This window comes from Trachinotus anak, unplaced genomic scaffold (genome assembly GCF_046630095.1).
Source record: "Trachinotus anak isolate AG129_WGS33_773 ecotype Australia unplaced genomic scaffold, CSIRO_AGI_Tana_v1 ptg000022l, whole genome shotgun sequence".
Lineage (NCBI taxonomy): Eukaryota > Metazoa > Chordata > Actinopteri > Carangiformes > Carangidae > Trachinotus > Trachinotus anak.
The window spans coordinates 755001-776776 of NW_027273873.1; the positions used below are offsets into that span (position 1 = coordinate 755001).

General features: G+C 41.7%; 1 protein-coding gene across 3 annotated transcripts in view; it reads left to right on the forward strand.

Moving 5' to 3' along the window:
* Positions 1-21776, forward strand: part of itpr3 (inositol 1,4,5-trisphosphate receptor, type 3) — a 62703-nt gene that overhangs the window by 2299 nt on the left and 38628 nt on the right. For all 3 annotated transcript variants that reach the window (XM_071458802.1, XM_071458804.1, XM_071458803.1), the window contains exons 2-15: positions 10369-10439; positions 13283-13404; positions 13601-13687; positions 16805-16963; positions 17339-17437; positions 18280-18363; positions 18834-18980; positions 19055-19150; positions 19897-19941; positions 20268-20410; positions 20517-20616; positions 21006-21166; positions 21351-21492; positions 21611-21775. In XM_071458802.1, coding sequence (XP_071314903.1) covers positions 10369-10439; positions 13283-13404; positions 13601-13687; positions 16805-16963; positions 17339-17437; positions 18280-18363; positions 18834-18980; positions 19055-19150; positions 19897-19941; positions 20268-20410; positions 20517-20616; positions 21006-21166; positions 21351-21492; positions 21611-21775 — 1621 coding nt within the window. The remainder of the gene's footprint in view (positions 1-10368; positions 10440-13282; positions 13405-13600; positions 13688-16804; positions 16964-17338; positions 17438-18279; positions 18364-18833; positions 18981-19054; positions 19151-19896; positions 19942-20267; positions 20411-20516; positions 20617-21005; positions 21167-21350; positions 21493-21610; position 21776) is intronic.

The following is a 21776-nucleotide window of genomic DNA, read 5'->3' on the forward strand; positions in this document are numbered from 1 at the left end:
GGAACATTTTAAGGAGACCTCAAGAAGACTTAAGGGTGTTTTGTGCAACTGTTTTTATTTTAAAGGAAACTTCAACTCAGACTTTCAGAAAAATCTTAACTGAAGGTGTTTTGAGCCACTGGCCTCGGTATCAGGGACTGGTGCTCGGTGCTGCTGCTACTGGATCAGTAACAAAAAGTACGGAGGTTTGATTTGATACCCAGCAACCTGTATAAGAAACACTTAAAATCATGATGATCTGACTTCAACACACACGTTGAGGTGAGTCCCTGCAGAAAGAACACAGGGGTTCTCTGTAGGACAGATGAATATGATGTGAACTGCTGCAGTTGTGTCATATTGTAGTTCAGAGTGTTACTGTTCAAATAGCACAGACAATAGTGACACGCTGACACTGCGCTGCAGATAAAACACACCACCGTGTGATAAGGAGACCATAAAACCTTCGAGTGCTGCAGAGACACAGGAACTGCAAGACAGACTGTCATAAAGGGGGTGGACACAATAATGTGAACGCCTGTACAATGTGAAGCAGGTTCAGTTTATCAGTCTTTTCTTTCTGCTCAACATCATGTATCTGAATAAGAATCCATTAAATCTGATAGTCCTGCTCCCCCGAGGATGAACCCTTTAGATCATCATGACCCCGTTGACCTTTCCTTTCAGGTTTAGCTCCACCTGTATTTTGCTGTGGCTGTGATGAACAGTGGCTCCCAGACTTTCTGGGCTGTGGCCCCTTCAAAAGGAGCTGTTTTAACTGGACCCACATCACAGGTGGTCTTCTTGACATGTGTGGCCTCAGTGGTTTTTCCGTCTCAAGAAAAAAAATTACCTAATTCTTTTTCTTTCTCATCCTTTAATTAACGTGTCAGATTTTTCTCAGGGTCCTTTCTGGGGTCTCGAGCCTCAGGTTGGGAGTTTACAGTGGATTAGAAAAATATTTTTTACAGTTTAAACTGAAGCTTTACAGGCGTCAACCTGCTGGTTGAAGCAACGGAGAGACGTGTCCGAGCAGGTAGAGAACAGTGTGTGTGTGTGTGTGTGTGTGTGTGTGTGTGTGTTACACTGTTCCCCCCTCCCTGCGGTCCTGATTTTCCATCCACTTGTAACTTTGTTTTTCTTGGTGTGTGACTCGACACAGCTCTGATCTGATCTGCAGCACCTTCAGACAGGCCTCTGTTTGCAACTCAATGAAAACTGATTCAGCATCATCTGTCCTTGTTTGTTACTGTCCTCGTGTAAAGAACGTGTAAAGATAGGTTTTGTTGCTAGGCGACATCTAGTGGTTGTAGTCATGATGACAGGAGCAAAGGGAAAAGTGCGGTGACGTAGTTTATAGAGCGACAGAGTCCACGTCAGGAGGAGGTTGGGGTGGATGGATGAATATGACCCAGGAGAGCGGTGTTCGATTCCCATGTGACAGCAGCAGTTTATGTTGTTTCTATTGTCCATGACCGTTTGTTGTTATTATTGTAACCATGACAACCAAGATCGTCTAATGATGAGGAATGTTGTGGCTGGATCTTTAGTTTTGAGTGTTATAAATGTCAGCAGGGTTTTGAATGGGGTTTTCTTCTGCTCTGGTTTCACTCACCGTTTTAAAGGAGCTGCAGTGATAAAAGACGTTAAGAGCAAGCAAATGCAAACATGGCACAAGATTAAAGAGATGCTTCGTATTTAATGTTTTAAGCCCTGATTTAAATGAGCTGATATATATCTTAACAAAACATAACCTACGTAAATATTTTAGGTAAAAACCACTTAAATTAGTTTTTTAAAGAATTGACATTTCAGAGTGTAAAAAACCTGTGGGCCTCACCTGTAAAATAACAGTGAGACTTTCTTTTTTTTTCTTTTTTTTTTGGGGGGGGGGGGGGGGGGGGGGGGCATTTTTGCCTCTATTGGATAGAACAGTAGAGAGTGACAGGAAAGGGGCGGGGGGGGGGGTGACACACAGGAAAGAGTCGGGCGTCAAACCAGCAACTCACCTGCCAAGAGCATCAGCTCATGTGGTACGCGCTCTAACCACCCGGCTATCGGGTCGCACCGAGGCTTTTTCTAAATGACCTATCTTTGACATTTCTGGAAACAGCTTAACATTAACGTGAGAGCACAATGGGGCCAAAGAAAAGTTACACGTTGGAAATATTAAATGAGATTAAATCATTAATTGTTTCTGACTCTTTGGTGAACTTTCCTCTCTTATGTATTTGGTTTATTTTTAAGTTAAATCCTTTAATTCCCGCCCTCAGTCAAACAGAAGTTACAGTAGAAATACAGAGAATGTTTTTTCTGCAGATTCTGGTTTTAAGTTTCTGGTGAAACTGGAAACTTCATCACACGTTGTTTTTTTTCCAGTCTGGAGTGAATATCTGCTGCACTGTCTGGGATACAACCTTTAACACACACACACACACACACACACACACAGTGGCAACAGCTATGTCAGCTTGTACGCAGGAAAAGGAAGTGGTACGAAGTATGTCCAAGAGAGATTTCCATTGTGCCAGTGTGTGTGTGTGTGTGTGTGTGTGTGTGTGTTTGTTTCCTGTGCTCCGGTCTTACACCCACTCTAGTGTGTGTGACTTGAACTTGACCTTTACAGCTTCTCTGTGGCCTTTAGCTTCGATTGTTGACTTTCACTAACTCCCACTGATCTGAGTAACAATACAAACAGCAGGTCACCAGTTTTAGCCACGTTAGCATCACATGCTAACAGCCCGTTAGCTCAGTTTGTCCAGAGTGAAAGAGTCTCCACAGCTGTCGGATGATTGACGTGAAGTTTGGTTTGCTGAGCAGATAAAACTCTTTTATAAAGATGTTTGTGCATCAGTAGTTTTTCATGCTGATGCACATTAACAGTATAATTCTATTATTATATCATGTGTCGTTTGTTAAAGTTCAAATAAAAGTGATATACAAATAAAGTCATTATTATTATTATTATAACATTATACCTGCTATTAGCTCAAGCTTGTTAACACAGTCAGGGAAGGGAAATGTAAATAATCCTGCACTTCCTTGTGTCCGTCCTCCACCTGTTTAATCAAACAACCCACACAAAGATCCGACAATAAAAACACAAAGAGAACAAAACTGTGTGTGAGTGTAGCTTCACTCTGTGGTTGTAATCACATCATCTGAGGCTGGTTTGTCAGATTGTGTTTATCTGTGGTGAATCCTTCAGTTCCACATTCACTTCATTCACTGCTCGTGTTTGTTTCTCTGACTGCAGATATTTGTCTCTAGTGTCCAGAGACTGTGGCCAAAAGTATGTGGACACCTAAACATTACAGCAGCAACAGTGGTTATCCAACTTTGTTTTCTGTTTTCCTCTGTACTTACTGGACATGGTTGTAGATACTTGATGTGAAGACATCTTCTGGATGAGAGGTAACACGACTTCAAGTATCTACAACCATGTCCAGACCTGGATGACTGGAAACCTGCACAGACGGTTTGAGGCACTGGACTGGTCTGCACAGAGTCCTGATCTCAGGCCAGTCCAACACCTCAGGGATGAACGGGAACAGAGACTGTGACCCAGACCAACATCACTGTTGGACCTCAGTGATGCTCTGGTGTCTGAGTGGATGTGGAGATGGTCAGTTGTCCACATCCTTTTGGCCATGTAGTGACCATTAAACAGACTGGTCTTCTTTGGCTCCCAGTGAGTGTCTGCTGGTTTTACTTGGAGTAAACTGAGCTGGAGGCACAGAGAGACATTTGAATAGGGAGTACCTGCCAGGTGAGACATACAGGGCGGATGAGAGACCTGATGTATACAGAGAGAAAGAGAGAGTGGTTGAACCTGCTGGTTTCCCTACAGTCAAATTCTGCTGCATGAACACAAACAGGATTCAAACAGGACGCTCAGAGGGTTCAGCTCCTCACTCAGCACAGAGCAGAGCAAACATCTCAGCAGCTCCTGTTTTTCTTTAATAAACCGTCAGCTCTTATTTCATCTCCACCTTCCACGTCCACTTCCCAGGAGGACTCGTCCTGCCTGATCTTCCTCCCAGCATTCCCTGTGAATACGTGTTGATATGAGAGTTAAGGTGTCATCCCTCTGTGTCAGAGCAGAGTCAGTAAAGCCCCTTTTCCACTGGTCAAAAACCCGCTAACATCAGGCTTTTGTCAGCAGTGTTAAACCAGAAACACCACAGCTACACGTGATGTGTGAACTGCAGCCCCAAAATAAGTTTTAGAAACATACAATCACTCATCCCAGTGTCTCACACGGAGGCTCTGACACTGACAGGAGCTCCAACCCGGGGGTGAGACGCGACAGATCTGTTTTACCAGTCTGTACAGCAGCTAGCAGCTCACTGTTCTGCACTGGATCTGTGCCTCTGTGTGTGTGTGTGTGTGTGTGTGTGTGCACATTCAAAACTGCATGTGATGATATTGCTCTCTGCAGTTGTGTGTCCTCTCCACTAAACTCAGAAAAGCAGCAGTCAGTCACCTTCTTTAGGAGATTTACCCATGTTTAAAAAACCTGCTTTTACCCACTAACGCTGGTGTGAAGAGGGTACGAGAGAAGTTTGTTCAGCGTCAGTGATCGGGTGAGAGCAGTGAGCTGGACTATGTAACTTGTGTGATTTTTGCATCAATGTGAGTGGATTTGCTGAACATAGATGTGTTTTTTTTGTATTCACAGTTTCACATTTGAAAATGTATTAAATGACTGTTCTCACTGCACAGCCAGGTGTGAAAAATGTTTTGTTTTCCTGTCCCTTTAATTCACCTCAGATTTATCTTGATACGGGCTGTGACTAATTATTGTCATTATTGATTAGTCTTCCAGTTATTTGATTAAACAATAGAAACAATTATGTGATTATCACAGCGGCTGCAGACTGAGGTTTTTCTGTTGTGGCAGAGATGAGGACACCAGCATGTATTCAAACACCTCAATCCATATTCAAATGTGTTTTTCCTGCAGGGGGAAGGAGGGAGGAGCAGGAGGCATGGGGGGGTGGGGGTGGGGGTGGGGGGGCAGAATAATAAAAACAAGCATTTACATTTTGTCCTCAAAAAGACCCAGTAAGACACTGAGTCTGTTCAAGGCGGGAATTACACCTTTATTCTGATTCGTCGTTCAGAACACCTTTAAGCTAGAGGCCGTCACAGAGCAGGACTGTGTTACACACCATGCTACTGATCAATGTCCAATCATGTTACTTTGTTTAGTTCAGTCGGAGTAAGCAAACGCATAATGAGGGTTTTTATTGGGGACTTCAGGAGGATCTCTGTTTAAAAAGAGGAGAGAGACGGAGAGTCATGCAGGAAACAAACCTTCAGAGGGAAGCAGGTCAGGATGAAAGAAGACAAAAGAAGAGGGAAAGGAAGGGAGGAAAGGAAACAAAGAAAGACAGATGCCGAGGATACAGGGAAAAGTAAAGAAACAAAAAGAAGCGCACAGGTGAAGGAAGAGGAGGGAACGACAGAGAGACAGAGAGTCAGACTCAGAGTCTGATGTGAATCCTGAAACAGATGTTGACAGATGTTGATGAAGTGAATCAGGTCAGATCAACAGTGAGAAACGGCTCAGCTGTCAGAGAGCTGAGCAACATGTTAGTCACTGAGTCAACATACCTGAGAGAGTGTGTGTGTGTGTCAGACAGCACTGTGAGAAGAGCAATCAGCAGCACCCACAGGTGTCCTGAAAGACATGCACACACCTGGCAGGCAGACAAAAGAACTGATTGGCTGTTGTCTTAGCGACGGTGGACTCTGTGGGCGGTCGGAGGGAGAGAAAGAAAGAGAGTGGAAGTGAAGAGCTAAAGAAAAATGGGATGAAGGTAAAACAGTGAATAAAGTGATTAAGAAAAGAAAAACATGAGTGACAGAGAAGAAGGAAAACAGAGAAGTGAGGACGTGTTCTGGAAATTTTGGTGAAAGTGGAAACATGAGAGAAGAAATGACGGAATGAGGAAGAACAGAAAAAAGAAAGACAATTAGTTACTAACTGGAGACACAGTGAGAGTGATCATCCACTGCACTGTCGCACATTCATCCTGATCTTCTTCATCTCTAAATTACTTTCTGGATATTTTTAAAAGTGAGAAGGTGAAGCTGGACATTTTGAAATGAATAATACATTTTCATTAAATAACAGAAACTACACATGATATACAGAATGTGAAGGATTTATTAGAGAAGGAACCTTTAGAGACACACTAAAAACATCTAAACACAATCTGACAAACCAGCCCTGGAATATGTGATGAAAACCGGTTTTACAGACTCAGTTTCAGTTTTTGTTCTCTGTAATTTTATTATCAGACCTTTATCTGGCTTCATTTTGTTGTTAATTAAACAGGTGGAGGATAGACACAGTCGGATGCTCGAGGAAGTGCCCGATTATTTACATTTCTCTTTCCTGGCAGTCTTAACATGCTTGTGCTAATAACAGGGATAATGTTAACCCTCGTGTCATATTAGTAATAATAATTTGTTTTATTTGTATAACACTTTGCTATGGAAGCCCTTTCATTGATGATTTTTTAAAGTTTTTGTTTTTTCATCTGTATAAACTCCCAAGTTTTTTTTCTGGGAACAAAGAAAGAAAAAAAAACTTTCAGTTCTGAATCAGAAAAGAGCAGCAGTTCATGTAACCAAAATAACTACATCATTACATTGAGGCCAGTCTGAGAATGTGGGAATATTTTTGTGAGGTGAGGAAAAAGTTATATTTTTAATCCAGCTATTTATTTAATTCAACTTGTGTTATTTTCATATTTAATCCACTAAATTGTCCCCACAACCTGAGACTTGAGCAGAACTGAACATGCTGTAAATCTGGCTTCTCGTGAGTTTTTTGTGTTGAATGAACCTTTATTGTTGTCAAATCAACCCATGTTATGTTCTCCCCTACCTGCCTGATACAGAACAGCTGACTGACTGTACAACCAATCAGCAAATACCAGCAACGTTTAAATCTAGAACCGCCATTCACCTGTGACAGTCACATCTTTCCTCACTGTTTGTCTTGTGTTCAGTGATTTGATGAATTATGTGAGCAAAGCTCATAAAAAGCAGCTTGTTAGCAGATGATCCTCTAATAAATGGAGGCTGCAACTTCCCACAATCACTACACACACCTGCTTTGTTTACAAGCTGTGGTTTGGTTTGTAATTGGCCTGTGTGAGCCTGACTGCACCAGCATGCAAATCAGTGACCCCGCTCATGTGCAAAATCATCACAATTATTCAAATAGTATGATGCACAGTGAAAACAAGACTCTTATTGTGAAATCAAGGATGGTGAAACATTGTTTACATCACAATAAAAGTCCAGTGGATCATCTCATCAGTTGTCACCTTCCTGCTCTGGTTCAGAGGAGGAGGAAAACCACAGTCTGAGAAAATATGCTGCCTGTTGTTGACGTCTGAGGACAACAGGTTTGCTTTCATTAATTTCCTGGAGACTCACTTTAACCTGAACCATAACTACTACTTGTCTAACTCTACCCTTAAAGCAAGACTTCAGCATGAAATTAATAATTCACATTATGGGGACTTGGTTTTGTCCCCATGAGGAAGACAAGTCCCGATAATGTCACTGTGTAAACAGATTTAGATCCTGACAGCATGAGTAATACCTGGGCCACACACACACACACACACCTGGCCTCCTGCTGAGTCTAGGTAATGTAGTTAATGTGTGTATGAATGGACAGGTAATCCCACTGACTGCAGTCTGTCTGCTCACTGCATGAAAAGAGAGATTTAACAGGTGTGTGTGTGTGTGTGTCCACTCAGCCCCCCTCTGTTTCCTAAACACTGATGGGAAGAGAGATTTACTCTAATGACACATGCTCAGAGTCGTGCTCTGGTATCAGGTATCACTGCTCTGACCTTAAATAGTCATAATTACAATTTTTTTTTTTTTTAAAACACCAAAAAAAAAAGAAGACAGAGCTGATGGAGTTTATCTGGAGTCACGGTTCTGATCCACCCCCTGATCAAGTTGTTCCTCAGAGTATTTTCTCAGAAAAGTTTTCTCAGTCTGTCTGTGTGGAAACCTGAAGTGTGCCCTCGGGGAGGAGACCTGAGGATCTACGGTTCACTAAACACTGACGTTTAAACTGAAAACATTTAAAGTTTTTATTTTTCTATACTTCACACAGTCAGTGTGGACAAACTGTGGATCACTTTTCACTCCTTTGACACAAAGTGCATCCAGTCTCCACAGACCTGCTGCCACGTGTGACGTAGCACAGAGCGGGGCCAGCTGGTAAATTAAAGGTTTACCAAATCCTAAAGTTACAGTTTAGCTAACTAGTGTTAGCCAGCTGATAGCTCACCCTTTTGTTTCCAGTGTTAGCTTGTCATTTCATTACCAATATAAAATGTCATTTATGATCCAATATTAGCAAACACTGGTTCTCAGTCATGAGCAGTGAGGCAGTGGAGGATTATTGGTTGTGCAGCAAAATAAACCTGAAACCTTGTCAGTACAGAGAGCCAGAGTTAGCATTAGCACCACTGCTAACACTGTGTCAGCCACTGCCAGTTACAAGCTAGCAAACAACATGAAAACGTAGTCGTGTGGATGTGACCTGTGTCTCTCTGATGTTTCCTCCTCTAACCATCTTCATCCTCTCTGCTCTTTCACCTGGACACCTGGACCAGCAGGTGGTGGGCGGGGCCAAGGCCTGATCCAGGTTTATCAATCAGGAAGTCAGAGTAGATGAACTTACAGTCCCAGTTTTCCTTTTTTTCACATTTTATGTGACAAACAAAATATGAATCATAGCAGAGCACTTTTAAAAAGCACAGGACCTTTGAACTGATGTATTTAAACTGAGTGAATATGAGGACGAACAGCTGTGTGTCATCAGTTTACAGCAGCTGACACAACGACCACTGTGACTGAGCTGCTCTTCAAGCTTCATGTCTCCCCGCGAACTCACAAACTGTCCAGTAAGAACAAGGATCTAAGAATAGAAGCAGAGAAACCACAGACGGCAGCGTGAGGCGGCAGGGTGTTGTTTCCTGTCCTCTTTTTTTAAAAACACCATATCGCTGCATCTGCAAGTCTTAACACATCAACTACAAGACACTTCACACCCAACAGATTATGTTCCAGAACAAACCATCAGTTTGTACTGTACATTGATTCCTCTCAGCTGACTTCTCTGAGAGAGAGAATCTAAACAGTCAATTATTTTGATGTGTTTTGTTGCTGTCGCAGTCGGTTTGCACAGCATCACTGTTTTATCCGATCATGCTCATCCAGTGGAGATCAATATTTCAACCCAAGTATAAACTTCATATGTCAGTGTTTATCTAAACCAGTGGGTTCTTACATTTTTACCAGTGTGACCTCCTTTTGAGGATGAATTGTCAGCTAACACAATAAAAAACCTTCCCTGATGACGACTGATCCAGGCTTCAGTTCTATCACAGATGGTGAGGAGTGATGCATTTTTACCTTTTTTACTCCAGCATTCAAATTATTAAGACGTCAACATGTCAGCCAGGTCGGCGAAGAAATGGAAATGTTGCAGTGAACAGAGACGAGAGCCTCACCTGCCGACTGAGAGCTTTTCCTTCGGGAAGTCATGAGCTTCTCTGTGGTGCAACAGCTGGAGGAGGTCGTCACCATCTCGGGATTTCACAGTAGAAATCGCTCCATGTTTGTGTCGTCAGGAGTTAGTCTCAGGAGTCAGCGAGTTTTTACCCAGAGGTGACAGGTCATGCCTTTACACCAGTATTTTAAACACTCATTCAAAAAACATTTCATATGAACTTATTTTAGCCCCCTGACGTGTCCACACCCTCAGGTTGAGAACCACGGATCTATAAACATCCACAAAGCCTCAGTTTCCAGTTTTTTACACTACGTTTTATGTTTTTGACTCTTTAATCTTATTTTAGTCATTTTTATTCTGTTTTATTCACTGTACATTTTTTTAAATTTAATTTAGTTTTTCCTTTGTAGCATTTTGCAATATTGTTTTGAAAGGTGCTGTAATATAAATAAAGATTATTACTATAACTTTGTTTTTAATTGATCCTGAATCACGTTCATGTGAAACAGTGTTTGCTTCCTTAGTTTCTCCTCAGTTTGAAAAGGTGAAAGCTGGACAAGCTCATATCAAAAGCCCTTAATTAACAAATGAAGTAGAATTTAAGGGTCACATCTTCCTCCTTCATTTATACATTCAGTTACAAACACTGACTAAAGCATCATCGATCACTTTAAGTAATTATTAAGGGTTTTTAGTTTATGTTAAAGGTTTTAAATTTCCAGGTTTGCTCCAGTGGGGATTAAGTCCATTAATTAACCCTTTAGCTCCTGTTGTTAACACCTGAATGACGTCGTCGTTGATCACATGTCTCCTCTTTGTGTCTGCAGGTTGGTAGATGACCGCTGTGTGGTCGAACCTGCCGCTGGAGATTTGGAGAATCCTCCAAAGAAGTTCAGAGGTGGGACTGAGTGTGTGTGTGTGTGTGTGTGTGTGTGTGTGTGTGTGTGTGTGTGTGTGTTAATTTCAACACCATTTTTCAGTGTTGATTTGTCTGATTACTGTATCTGCTGTTATTTTATTAGTGTCGTCCATGTCCCACATCATCTCTGCACAGACAGGTCCTTCATTATCAAGCTGCTCTTGTCAGTGGATGTAAATGTGTAATAACAGCTCATTACTTCATGAATGATTTGCCTTATTTTTGTTGTATTTTGTCATGTTGTAGTGTGAGTATGATAGTATTCCCCAGTAGCTGCCCAAGCTCTTGAGTACCTGTGGAACCAGCCTGACTCTTGTCCTGGTTCTGGTCCTGGGTCAGGTCTCTGTTAGAAGAACCAAGTGGACCCATGAAAACCTCCAGTGTCTGAAATATAAATAATATGTGTGTGTGATGTGAGTCCAGCTGAACTCACTAGAGACGGCCGGTGGAGAAGATTTTCCACCGGCCCCTCACTGATAAGGACACACACACACATATATATATATATATATATATATATATATATATACAAAGCAGCATGTTACCATCTGCTCTGTGCTGTTTGTGAGTTCGGGGACAGTTGAACTAGTTTAGAAGTAGATCACAGCGAGTGAGTGATGGATCAAACTTCTCCTGCTCCGATTATCAAACTGATGATGTTGATTCACTGTAACTTGTTGAGTTTGTGGGTTGTAGAGCAACTTAAAAACTTAATCCTCGTCTGAGGACAGAGAGGAGGGAAATATTCTTCCTTTATTGGAGCTGATAGATGAAACAGAGCTAGACAGGAAACAAGAGACCTCAGGCCTTGATCAGAGCGGTGACAGGAAGTGATGGGAGAGAGAATAACAATAGTTTTTTATATTTGTGTGATTACACCTGATAATAAACAGCTGACTTTCATCATCTACATTAAACGTCACAGTTATGTTTTCATCTGTGTGTTTGGGTGAAAAACAGAAACCTGAGCTAAACTACAGAAAAACACAAGTTTGTGTTTGACGTCATAAATGACACAAACCTGAACATGTTTGTCTGCAACTAACGAACAGTAGAATGAATTTCTACTAACGAGACAGTTACCATAATCATGCAATTAAATGTGCACAGTTAAAGACACAACAACAAGCCCGGATGTGTCTGTTTGTGGTTGTGTGTAGTTGTGTACACATGTTAAAAGCTCATTTTCCTAAGTCAAGATGACTTTAAACCTGGATGTAGATCTTTACAACACCTTATAGAGTGATTACACAAAGACAAGCGATGTTTACCTAACAGCCACACACACACACACACACACACACACACACACACACACACACACACACACACCGTCACACACACACACCGTCACACACAGTAAAAGTGTACAGGATCTGCTGGAGGAGAGTCAATATTTACCTCCTCTCTCTCTCTCTCTCTCTCTTCCTTCTCCACCTCTCGTCCTGTTGTATCATGTTTGTAGCTGCATTAAAGAATAATACTAATTATTACTAGTACTAATAATAATAATACAGTACCAGGTATGTCTGGATTATTATCAAAGCCATTGTCACTGTTTCTATCGACCCTGTCTTGCTTCTGTCATGTGAGCTACGTTTTGTGTGTAAGATTCACGTCCTTGTGCACATGTGCAGTGTGACGTTGTTTTGTTATGTGATGCAGTGGCTTGGAGTCCAAAGTTCCCCTGTGGGACAATAAAGTACCTTAACTTACTTCACTCATACTGTCAGTTTAGCCACACTCTCTCCCTGTTGGTTGGCCTCTTGAATTCAGACATGTTGACGACAAACATAATGAATCCTAATCAGTGTGGAGATGTTTGATTTATCCTCTCATGCCAAAAATCCACTAATTCATCCATGACAAGGTAATGTCTCCAGAGTCTGGAGGGTCAGGCCATGGTTTCATGGGAAATGGATAAATGGTGTGTTTACCTGCTCTAATGTGAGCTGCAGACTTACTTCCAATGACAGGAGAAAACATATTTGATAAGTGCAGTATTTTGTGGGGTTACAGTGGCTGTGTGTGTTAGAAAAATCCCAGTTCAAGACCGAACCAACCCCAGCTACACTTTCTACACAAGATTGTGTTAGATTTGCCAAACACAGTCATCCTCACATCCTCGCAGCCCTTTGTCTTGTAAGAATGAAAGGGAGGGGTCCCCCTCACAAAAAGGTCAGTGGCAGTCGCCAACCTGTTAATCCTGTAAACAGTTTCGAAGCACAGCTGAGACTGATGAAGATGAGCTGAGTCTGACGGTTTAGAGCTGATCCTGAGTCTCAGTCATGAACCGACAGACAGTTAAGAAGTGAACAGTGTTTGGCTTTGGTTTGGTTTTATGTGACCAGTTCTACCAGTGATGGTCCTCATTAATGGTTCACAGTTTTCACGTGAGTTCGAATCGTTTCATATTGAATGACTCACTACTGTTTAATCATCTTATTGACAGGAAGTCCTTATTTGGTCGCCAGGCAGATAGAAATCACAAACTCAGAGATAGGATTAATGTCAGATGCTTCACCAGTTTGATGTTCTGAAACCAAAACAGCCAATTAGTTTCAGGAGCTCACTTCACCGACCAATCATCACTGTGGAACTAATCACACCAACCAGTCACAACGCAGCCCAACCTCACGTGACGCAAAATAAAGATACATTTATAGAGAATATACATAATAAAACAACAAAACTAAAAGTATATTTTTGTAAGAAATGTTTGTATACATGTTTGTAAGAAATTGAACCAGTGACTGTTGATTACTGTGTCGGTGAATTGAACTGTACTCAGGTATCTTCTGTTCTACTGTGTCTTCACTCAGACTGCCTGTTCAAGGTGTGTCCGATGAGTCGGTACTCGGCTCAGAAACAGTTCTGGAAAGCCAAACAAGCCAAACATGAGAAGGACAAGATCGCTGACGTGGTTCTGCTGCAGAAGCTGCAGGTAACAGACACGTTTCACACACCTGGGAGAATCTGACCCAGGGTCAGATCAGAGGATCAGCTTCAACTTTGTGTTCCCACTACAAAGATACGATTTTCTCTCATCATGGAGCTAGTCTAGCAGTTTCCCTCTGTTTCCAGTCTTTGTGCTAAGCTAGGTTAAATACACCCTGTATGTATGTGTGTTTGTCTTGCAGCATGCATCCAACCTGGAGCAGAAGCAGAACGAGACAGAAAACAAGAAAGTCCATGGAGACGTTGTAAAATATGGAACCGTCATACAGGTAAATAACTTGTTTATAATCTACAGTAAATTATTTATTATCTATTGTCACATTCCAGCATCAGACAACACTGATGTGATTTTGACAAAACTCTTCGCATTGGCTGACTGTTTTCTGAGTGATCCGATAAAAATATAGCAGATTTCAGGTAAACTCTCAGAGAAACCAAATCCTGCAAGGTTGGATGGTGGGTCCAGGTGGGCGGGGCTTGGGGTGAGGGCGGTGACAACTTTGTTGTGACATCACAAAGTTCCAGAAGTCCTGACGGCTGGTTTTAAGGCTCAGTTTCTGAATACAGGCTGTGTGCATTTCTCTGTGGACTGAGGCTTTGATACTTTCACAGTATTAATACAAAACCTAGACCTGCTTTATAATCAAAAAACACATGGACATCTACCTTTAGACTGGATGGAGCTTTAAATTTTTTTCGTTGCATCTGCTTTTATTGGTCATTTAACAGTAAACAGTGACAACAAACATGGGAAGAGATATAGAGGAGAATATTTGATAATGGTTTAGGTCCAGAGCTTCTATCTTGTCAAAGTCAATGAAATAAATATAAGAAACACAAAACAACCACAAAACATCACAAAGTGCCTGAAAAGACGCTGACACTAACTAGAAAAACACTCGCAGTGACCACAGAAACCTGTGTGTGTTTGCAGGCTGGAGGGTTTTTTTCATAGTTCATATTTATTAACTACAAACAGCCAAAGGACAGAGGGCTGGCAAATAGCTCTGAGATAAATGTTACACTCAAGCCTCAATTCTTCTGTCTAAACTGAGCTTCTATTCTATTTTTCTACTGATTATCTGCTGCCTCTACTGTGTTTCCTGTGGTTGCTTCACAATAAAAGCCATCATTTGTTTGTCAAGTGTTGAGTCTCTTCAAGTGAAGCAGCAGCAGTTTGAAATGTTGTGTTAGTGTGTGTTAGCAGTAAACAGTGAGGCTGATATCCATCACATCAAACTACAAAATAGAGTTTAATTTCATTAAAATCTTGGAGGTTCTATTTTTACAGTCAAAATCACATTTTTAGTGGCTATAATTGATTTTCTTATAATAATGATGAACCTACAGAGAATTACCATCTGAATCTGCTCAGGAAAATGCTCCACACCTGGTCTGTCACTCACCTGGCTGTTGTCAGCTTGCACAGACAAAACAACATCCATTGCCATGACAACCAGGTGACTCAACCTCCCCCACCCCCCCTTCACAGTGGCAACATTTGTCCCTTTGACTGTGCGAAGATATGTTACGATTTTTACACATACACACATACACACACACATACACACATACACACACACACACACACACACACACATACACACTGCCTCACTGTTTGACTCTGTGTTACATATGCGTGCTGCTATCAGTGTTACTACTGACCTTGCTGCAGGACTGAAGGCCTCATCATAATGTACACACACACACACACACACACGCACACACACACACACACACACACACACACAGAGTGACAGGGTGATGGTGGGTGTGGTCCCTCTTGATTGTGAAGATAAAGATTCTTTTGGGAGAAAGGTGTGTGTGTGTGTGTGTGTGTGTGTGTGTGTGCATGCTTGCGTGCATGTGTGTGTTGAAGGTGTGGAGAGGATTTCATGGGTCAGAGCACTCCTTTAAACTGTAGTACAAGCGATAACTGCACTACAGCTTTTACATGTTTAAACACACACATGTTTGTCTGAAAAGGATAAAACTTGATTCTGTATTTTCTGTTTTTCATATTGTCTGTGTCTCATCTCACCTGCTGACTTCCCTCCTCTGTATTTCTCAGCTCCAAACACATTGGTTCCTACTGAAGATTTAAAAACTTTAAAGGTGCCTTATGCAGGTTTTATTATTGCTACACAGCCAACATTAGCTTAACATTAGCATTAGCAGCTGTTTACTTACCAGTCTAGAACAAATATTGTGAGCTCAGCATCAAACTTCATCCTTTACTCACCAGCAGCTTTTTCCAGAGGTGGAAAGCAACCCTCTTGCTCTGCTTCAATTTCTATCACTCCTTTTCTTGTACTGAAGTTAGCATGCTAACCAGCTAGCCCAGCCCCGTCAGCCTGTCTCCTTACTTTCTGATACTGAGTCACTGTAGCGTCCAGCTCACAGGACGCATTATAACATCATGTCTTATAAACACAAAAGTAGCTGAAGCTCTGGTAAATAAACAGCTTGTTCATGCTAACGTTAGTAACGTATGTAGCAATAACAAAAGTTAAAAACACCTCACAAATATAGGATGCAGTTTCTTTTTTTTTGAAGGCTCAGTAATTTCTTGAAGGGCAGGTTCACAACTTTTCAAGTCTGTCTTAAAACAATACTCATTAAACAATGTGTCATTATGAATATTGGAAGAGTTTGTGCTCGGTGTAGTTGTTCTTCCTGCTCAGAGTGGACGTTTAAAGATCATTTCCTAACGCAGTCACAGTGGATGTGATGGGGCATCAAAATCCACAGTCGTCCTTTCATAATGACAGCATGAGGTGGATATGTTCACTGCAGCTCATCTGGAAAACACAAAGAGCTTTAAAATCTGTAACTCTGGACGATGTTCAGCTGATTGAACTAACTCATGCTGCTGGGAGGGGATCTGTTAACGAACAGTATGATAAGGAGGAATGACTGCAGCAAGAAAAAAACTGTTTTGATGTTCATTTGGGCACTATAATATTGTTTTAAGACAGACTTGACTAATTGTGAAAGTTGTCCTTTTAACAGCGGGGCATTGTAGGTTTTAGGAAATGTTGCTTCTGCTTGTTCAATTTTTGGGGACTATTTTCTGCGGCGGATTAATCCACATTTGGTGCTCTAGTATGTATTTGTGGCAGCAGGACGGTGTGTGTGGGACTGAGTCAAACTAAATTACAGTGTGTGTTCGTGGTGATGAAGGAACATGTCACCCAGTGTAATCTGGGTCTCAATGTGTTTTCATAGTAGGAAACAATGGAGCTCTATGGCTCAAAGGAAGAAGATACATCATCACACACAGTATTTGAGGATCAGTTCATTGTTGGTTTGACTTTGCAGATGTAATTTGATGATGAAAAAATAACATCCATTGAAATGAATGAACATATGATCTCTGTCTCCAGCTGCTTCACATGAAGAGTAATAAATACCTGACGGTGAACAAGCGTCTGCCGGCTCTGCTGGAGAAGAACGCCATGCGAGTCACTCTGGACGGGACGGGAAACGAAGGCTCCTGGCTCTTCATCCAGCCGTTCTGGAAGCTCCGCGCCAACGGAGACAACGTAAACACACATCACACATCTGTACAGAGCGTCACACACAACAGGCCAAGTTTACAGGAAGCTTACTCATGGTCCCCAGAGGAGGAATCCTAATGACTGTGATGATCTTACATTTACTGCTTGTGACAAATATTTTACCTGGACATAGAAATATAATATATAATATATGATATCGAGAGATTGCAGAACTCATGTAGTAGTAGTACTAGTCACAGTACAAGCATCAGTAGTTGTTTTGGCAGCAGTATAACTGATATCGGTCCATTAAAAAGCTTTTATTGACTTCAGTATTGATCCTGCAGATCAGCTCAGAACATCCCAGAGATGTTCGCATTAGCATCAGTGTGAGGACTGAGTGTGTGCTGCTTGTTGCAGGTGGTGGTGGGAGATAAAGTGATTCTGAACCCGGTGAACGCTGGTCAGCCGCTGCACGCCTCAAACTACGAACTGACCGACCATCCAGGCTGCAAGGAGGTGAGACACACACACACACACACACACACACACACACACACACACACACACACACACACACACACATTACTGACACACTGGCCGACTGTAGTGATACAGTAATCATACTCACACTGAGACTGAGACTGATTACGATTATTACTGCCTCAAAACCGTCTGAAAAACTCATAAATGTGACAATAAAATGATAAATGTGACCCTCTTTTTAAAAGTTCTTTTGTTTGTGTCCCCTGCTCTTTCACAGTTTTCAGTTTGTTTTACTTACTAAAGTCTCTCTGATAGCGCTGTGTTGGACCCCTTCACACAGACCGCTGTCACTTCATGTCCATCCTTGATACAAACATCAGTTCACCAGAGCTGGACAGTGTCAGTCACTGGTTCGACTGACCTGCACTGACCCACTCAGACAGACTCAGAATACGTGTTTGACCTGTGTCACTGTGTCCATCTGAAAGCAGCATTGCAGTGTCTTAATATGCTCATTTGAGCTTATCACACAAAATATCAGTGTTTCCATTAACAGTTGATATTCTTTCAAAACCAAACTGGACTTGAACGTCAATCCAGAAAACAGAAAAGCATAGTTTGCTTTGTAGAAATCATCATTTATAATAACGTATCATCTTCATCACTTACACTAAATGTGACTGTAAGTTGGACAACTGTATTAAAAATGCAACAATTTATTGAAAATGACACATTTCATCATAATTAGTTATTTATATTTATTTATAATTGTGTATAAATGCATGGAGTAGCATTCACATTGGGCCCCCTCCACTTCTGAAACCAACCCTCCACCCGCAGCAGTTCTTCACATGTGCGTCTTCTTCCCCCTGCAGGTGAACTCAGTGAACTGCAACACCAGCTGGAAGATCAACCTGTTCATGATGTTCAGCGATCACAGAGAGGAAGTCCTCAAAGGAGTGAGTCGATACTACAATACTCCACACGGTTCATCCGAGCTCCAGCCTTTCACTGACCCCTTACCACTGATTACATGTAAAATGCCTGTAGCTCCTAAAGTTCTCTGTAAAAAAGTAAACACTAGAGAAAAGTTTAAAAATCATAATATTAACTTTGGACAGCAAAAACATTTCTATATTTTCATTTAGTTCTTATGTTTTTCTCTCCTTTAGTCTCTCGACCCCCCATCTTTGTGAGCGTCTTGACCCACAGTCTTTCAAATGTATTTGCATCCCCTTTCCCCATGCAAATCTGATTAGAAATCATAGGAAAAAAATATTAGAAATTATATAAAATTATAGCTGCAGAACGTCATGTTTTTAAGTTTTCTTCAGTATCACAGTAATCCAGTGACAGTTTGCTGTCACTGGATTACTGTTTACTGATTACTGATTATTGTAATGCTTCTGTAACTGTCCCTCTCTCTCAGGGCGACGTGGTGCGTTTGTTTCACGCTGAGCAGGAAAAGTTTCTGACCTGTGACGAGTACAAGAGCAAACTACACGTTTTCCTGAGAACCACGCTGAGGCAGTCAGCGACCTCAGCAACCAGCTCCAATGCTTTATGGGAGGTCGAGGTAAACACACACACACACACACACACTGAGTTAAGTGACTTTAAGATTTATTTACGTGCTGATTGGTCCATCAGGTTGTCCATCATGACCCATGTCGTGGGGGGGCAGGACACTGGAACAGCCTCTATCGCTTCAAACATCTTGCCACTGGCAACTACCTGGCTGCTGAGGTAACCATGGCAACACTGAATGAATGAATGAAAATTGTATCGGACTTCAAACGTGAACAGTAACTCTAATATGAAGCCACGAGTTTAAACTTAAGTACAGACGAAGCTAAATGCCATTTCTGTGAATGTACATGAAACCCACACCTATGGAGATGATTCTGTTGTTAAGTGACAAAAGCAGGATTTTGTAGTTGTGTTCTGCAGGGCTGCCCCCTTTCTTTGTATGTAGGACTGAAACTATAGTTTAGATATTTGTTTGATCTTTTGATTATTTCTCAATTAATTTATAATTAGTTTGTCAATAAAATACCAGGAAACAGTGAAAAATGTCCATCGCAAGTTTGTTTAAACACAAATGGACATTTTTTAATTCTTTTGTCCACAGACACCCAGCAGACACTCACATGAATGGCTGGCAGCTGTGGATATTTTTTTCATTTTTGTATAAAAAATGATTCATTTTTTGTAAATGAACTAATGGTTATAGTAATTTTTGTTTTTTAGTTTAATCCCTAAACATGGAAGGAAATCTAAACTGACCCACTGTGGCAGTAATTTTGTTCTAATTTGACAAAAACACAAATGTGTTGTTTTGTTATGAAAATTGTGCTATGACTGTTATAACTGTATAACTGTAAGTTATAGAATTTATCATAGATGGATTGATGGATGGATGCTCTGAATCTTAGGTACTTAGTGGTGTTCCTGAAGTAACTATGAAATCTTTGTATCTGCTGTTGTTATAGGAGAATCCAGGTTATAAAGGAGACAGCGCAGACCTCTCCTCCTCGGTGAGTCCAACACTAAAGTTTGACTTGACTTGAAGAAAAAGTTATTTTTTTCAACCCCTTACGAGGTCCTGACCCCCGGGTTAGGGACCCAGAAGTGTCCGAGAGACCAAAAAGGCAGCAAATGTGTTCAAGTTTTATTTTGAAAATCAAGCTCAGATTTCCATAGAAACTGAGTCAAAGAAAAGTCAGTTGTTACATTATTTTATTACTGTATCAGCATAAAACTGCAAAAAGTACAAATTCCTCTCTGGAGAAATAATTTCAGTGACTTCTGTTTGAAGTACAGAGCCTCCTCAGCCTCACCCTGACCTCTGACCTCTCTGTAGATGGATGGTAGTCGTAGCAACAAGCGCTCCCATGGCGAGAGGATCAAATACAAGCTGGTAGCAGTGCCTCATGGGAACGACATTGCCTCGCTGTTCGAACTGGATCCGACCACCCTGCAGAAGACCGACTCATTCGTACCACGGTAGGAACTGTTAACAGCAAATGTTTCCTGAAGCTGGGATCAGACACACACATTGGGTCACATTAGATGAAGAGCTTGAACAGAAACTGAGCTGCTTGTCTTCCAGAAACTCGTACGTACGACTGAGACATCTGTGCACCAACACCTGGATCCAGAGCACCAACGTCCCCATCGACATAGACGAAGAAAGACCCATCAGACTCATGGTGAGTTCTCACTCACGTTCATTTCTAATAAACTTTACAGGAATTAGTAAAAGGCACCATTGAAAAAAGTGCTGAGAGTGAAGGGAATGTCATTCATTTTGCAGGTATTTGGTCATAAAACAGAGTCATGGATGATGTTAGGTGAAAAGTCACTGGATCAACAACAGTTCATCCTGAGGGGAACATGAACATCTGAACCACATTTCACCACAATAAATCCAACGCTTGTTGAGATATTCATATATACACAAAATGTTGACGTCGTGGTGGTGCATAGTGGCAAGTCAGAGGATCAACAAAGACACCATGAATATTTATAGGTTCATGGCCGTTACAGTTGGTCAGTGTGTGAAGTGTATGTAAACCTCCTGTTTCTCCTCTTCCTGCAGTTAGGAACGTGTCCCACTAAAGAGGATAAGGAGGCCTTCGCCATCGTCTCAGTTCCTGTGATGGAGATCAGAGATCTGGACTTTGCCAATGATGCCAGCGCCATGTTGAGCACTGTGGTGGACCAGTTCAACCAGGGCTTCATCAGCCAGAACGACCGCAGGTATGGCACTGTGTGTGAGGAAAATTACTGCATGTGAATTTAGGAGCAAGTTTGACATCTGTACATGTGAAGCTCCAGGCAGGTTTATGAGATTTCAGAGAGACTCATGGGAACATGAGCAAGAGCAGACAGGGAGGCAGGCCTTGAGAAAGAGTTAATATTCACAGATGTTTATGTTGCTCAGGTTTGCCATCAAGCTACTGGAAGACGTGGTTTTCTTTGTGGCCGATGTCATTAACAGCGGTCAGCCAGTCCTGGATGTTGTCATGACCAAAGCCAACCGAGAGAGACAGAAACTCATGAGAGAACAGAACATCCTCAAACAGGTTTGATCCAAAAATCACTCAAGGATTTAAAAAGAAGTTAAGAAACAAAGGCAGGAAATGTTCAGCAAAAAAAGTCTGTGACTACCGCCGAACACCTTGTGTGTTATTATGTGTTCAGATCTTTGGCATCATCAAGGCTCCCTTTAAGGACCGGGGGGGAGGGGAGGGTCCCCTGCTATGTCTGGAGGAGCTGGCTGACCAGAAAAACGCTCCATACCAGTACATGCTCAGACTCTGCTACAGAGTCCTCCGACACTCCCAGGAGGACTATCGCAAGAACCAGG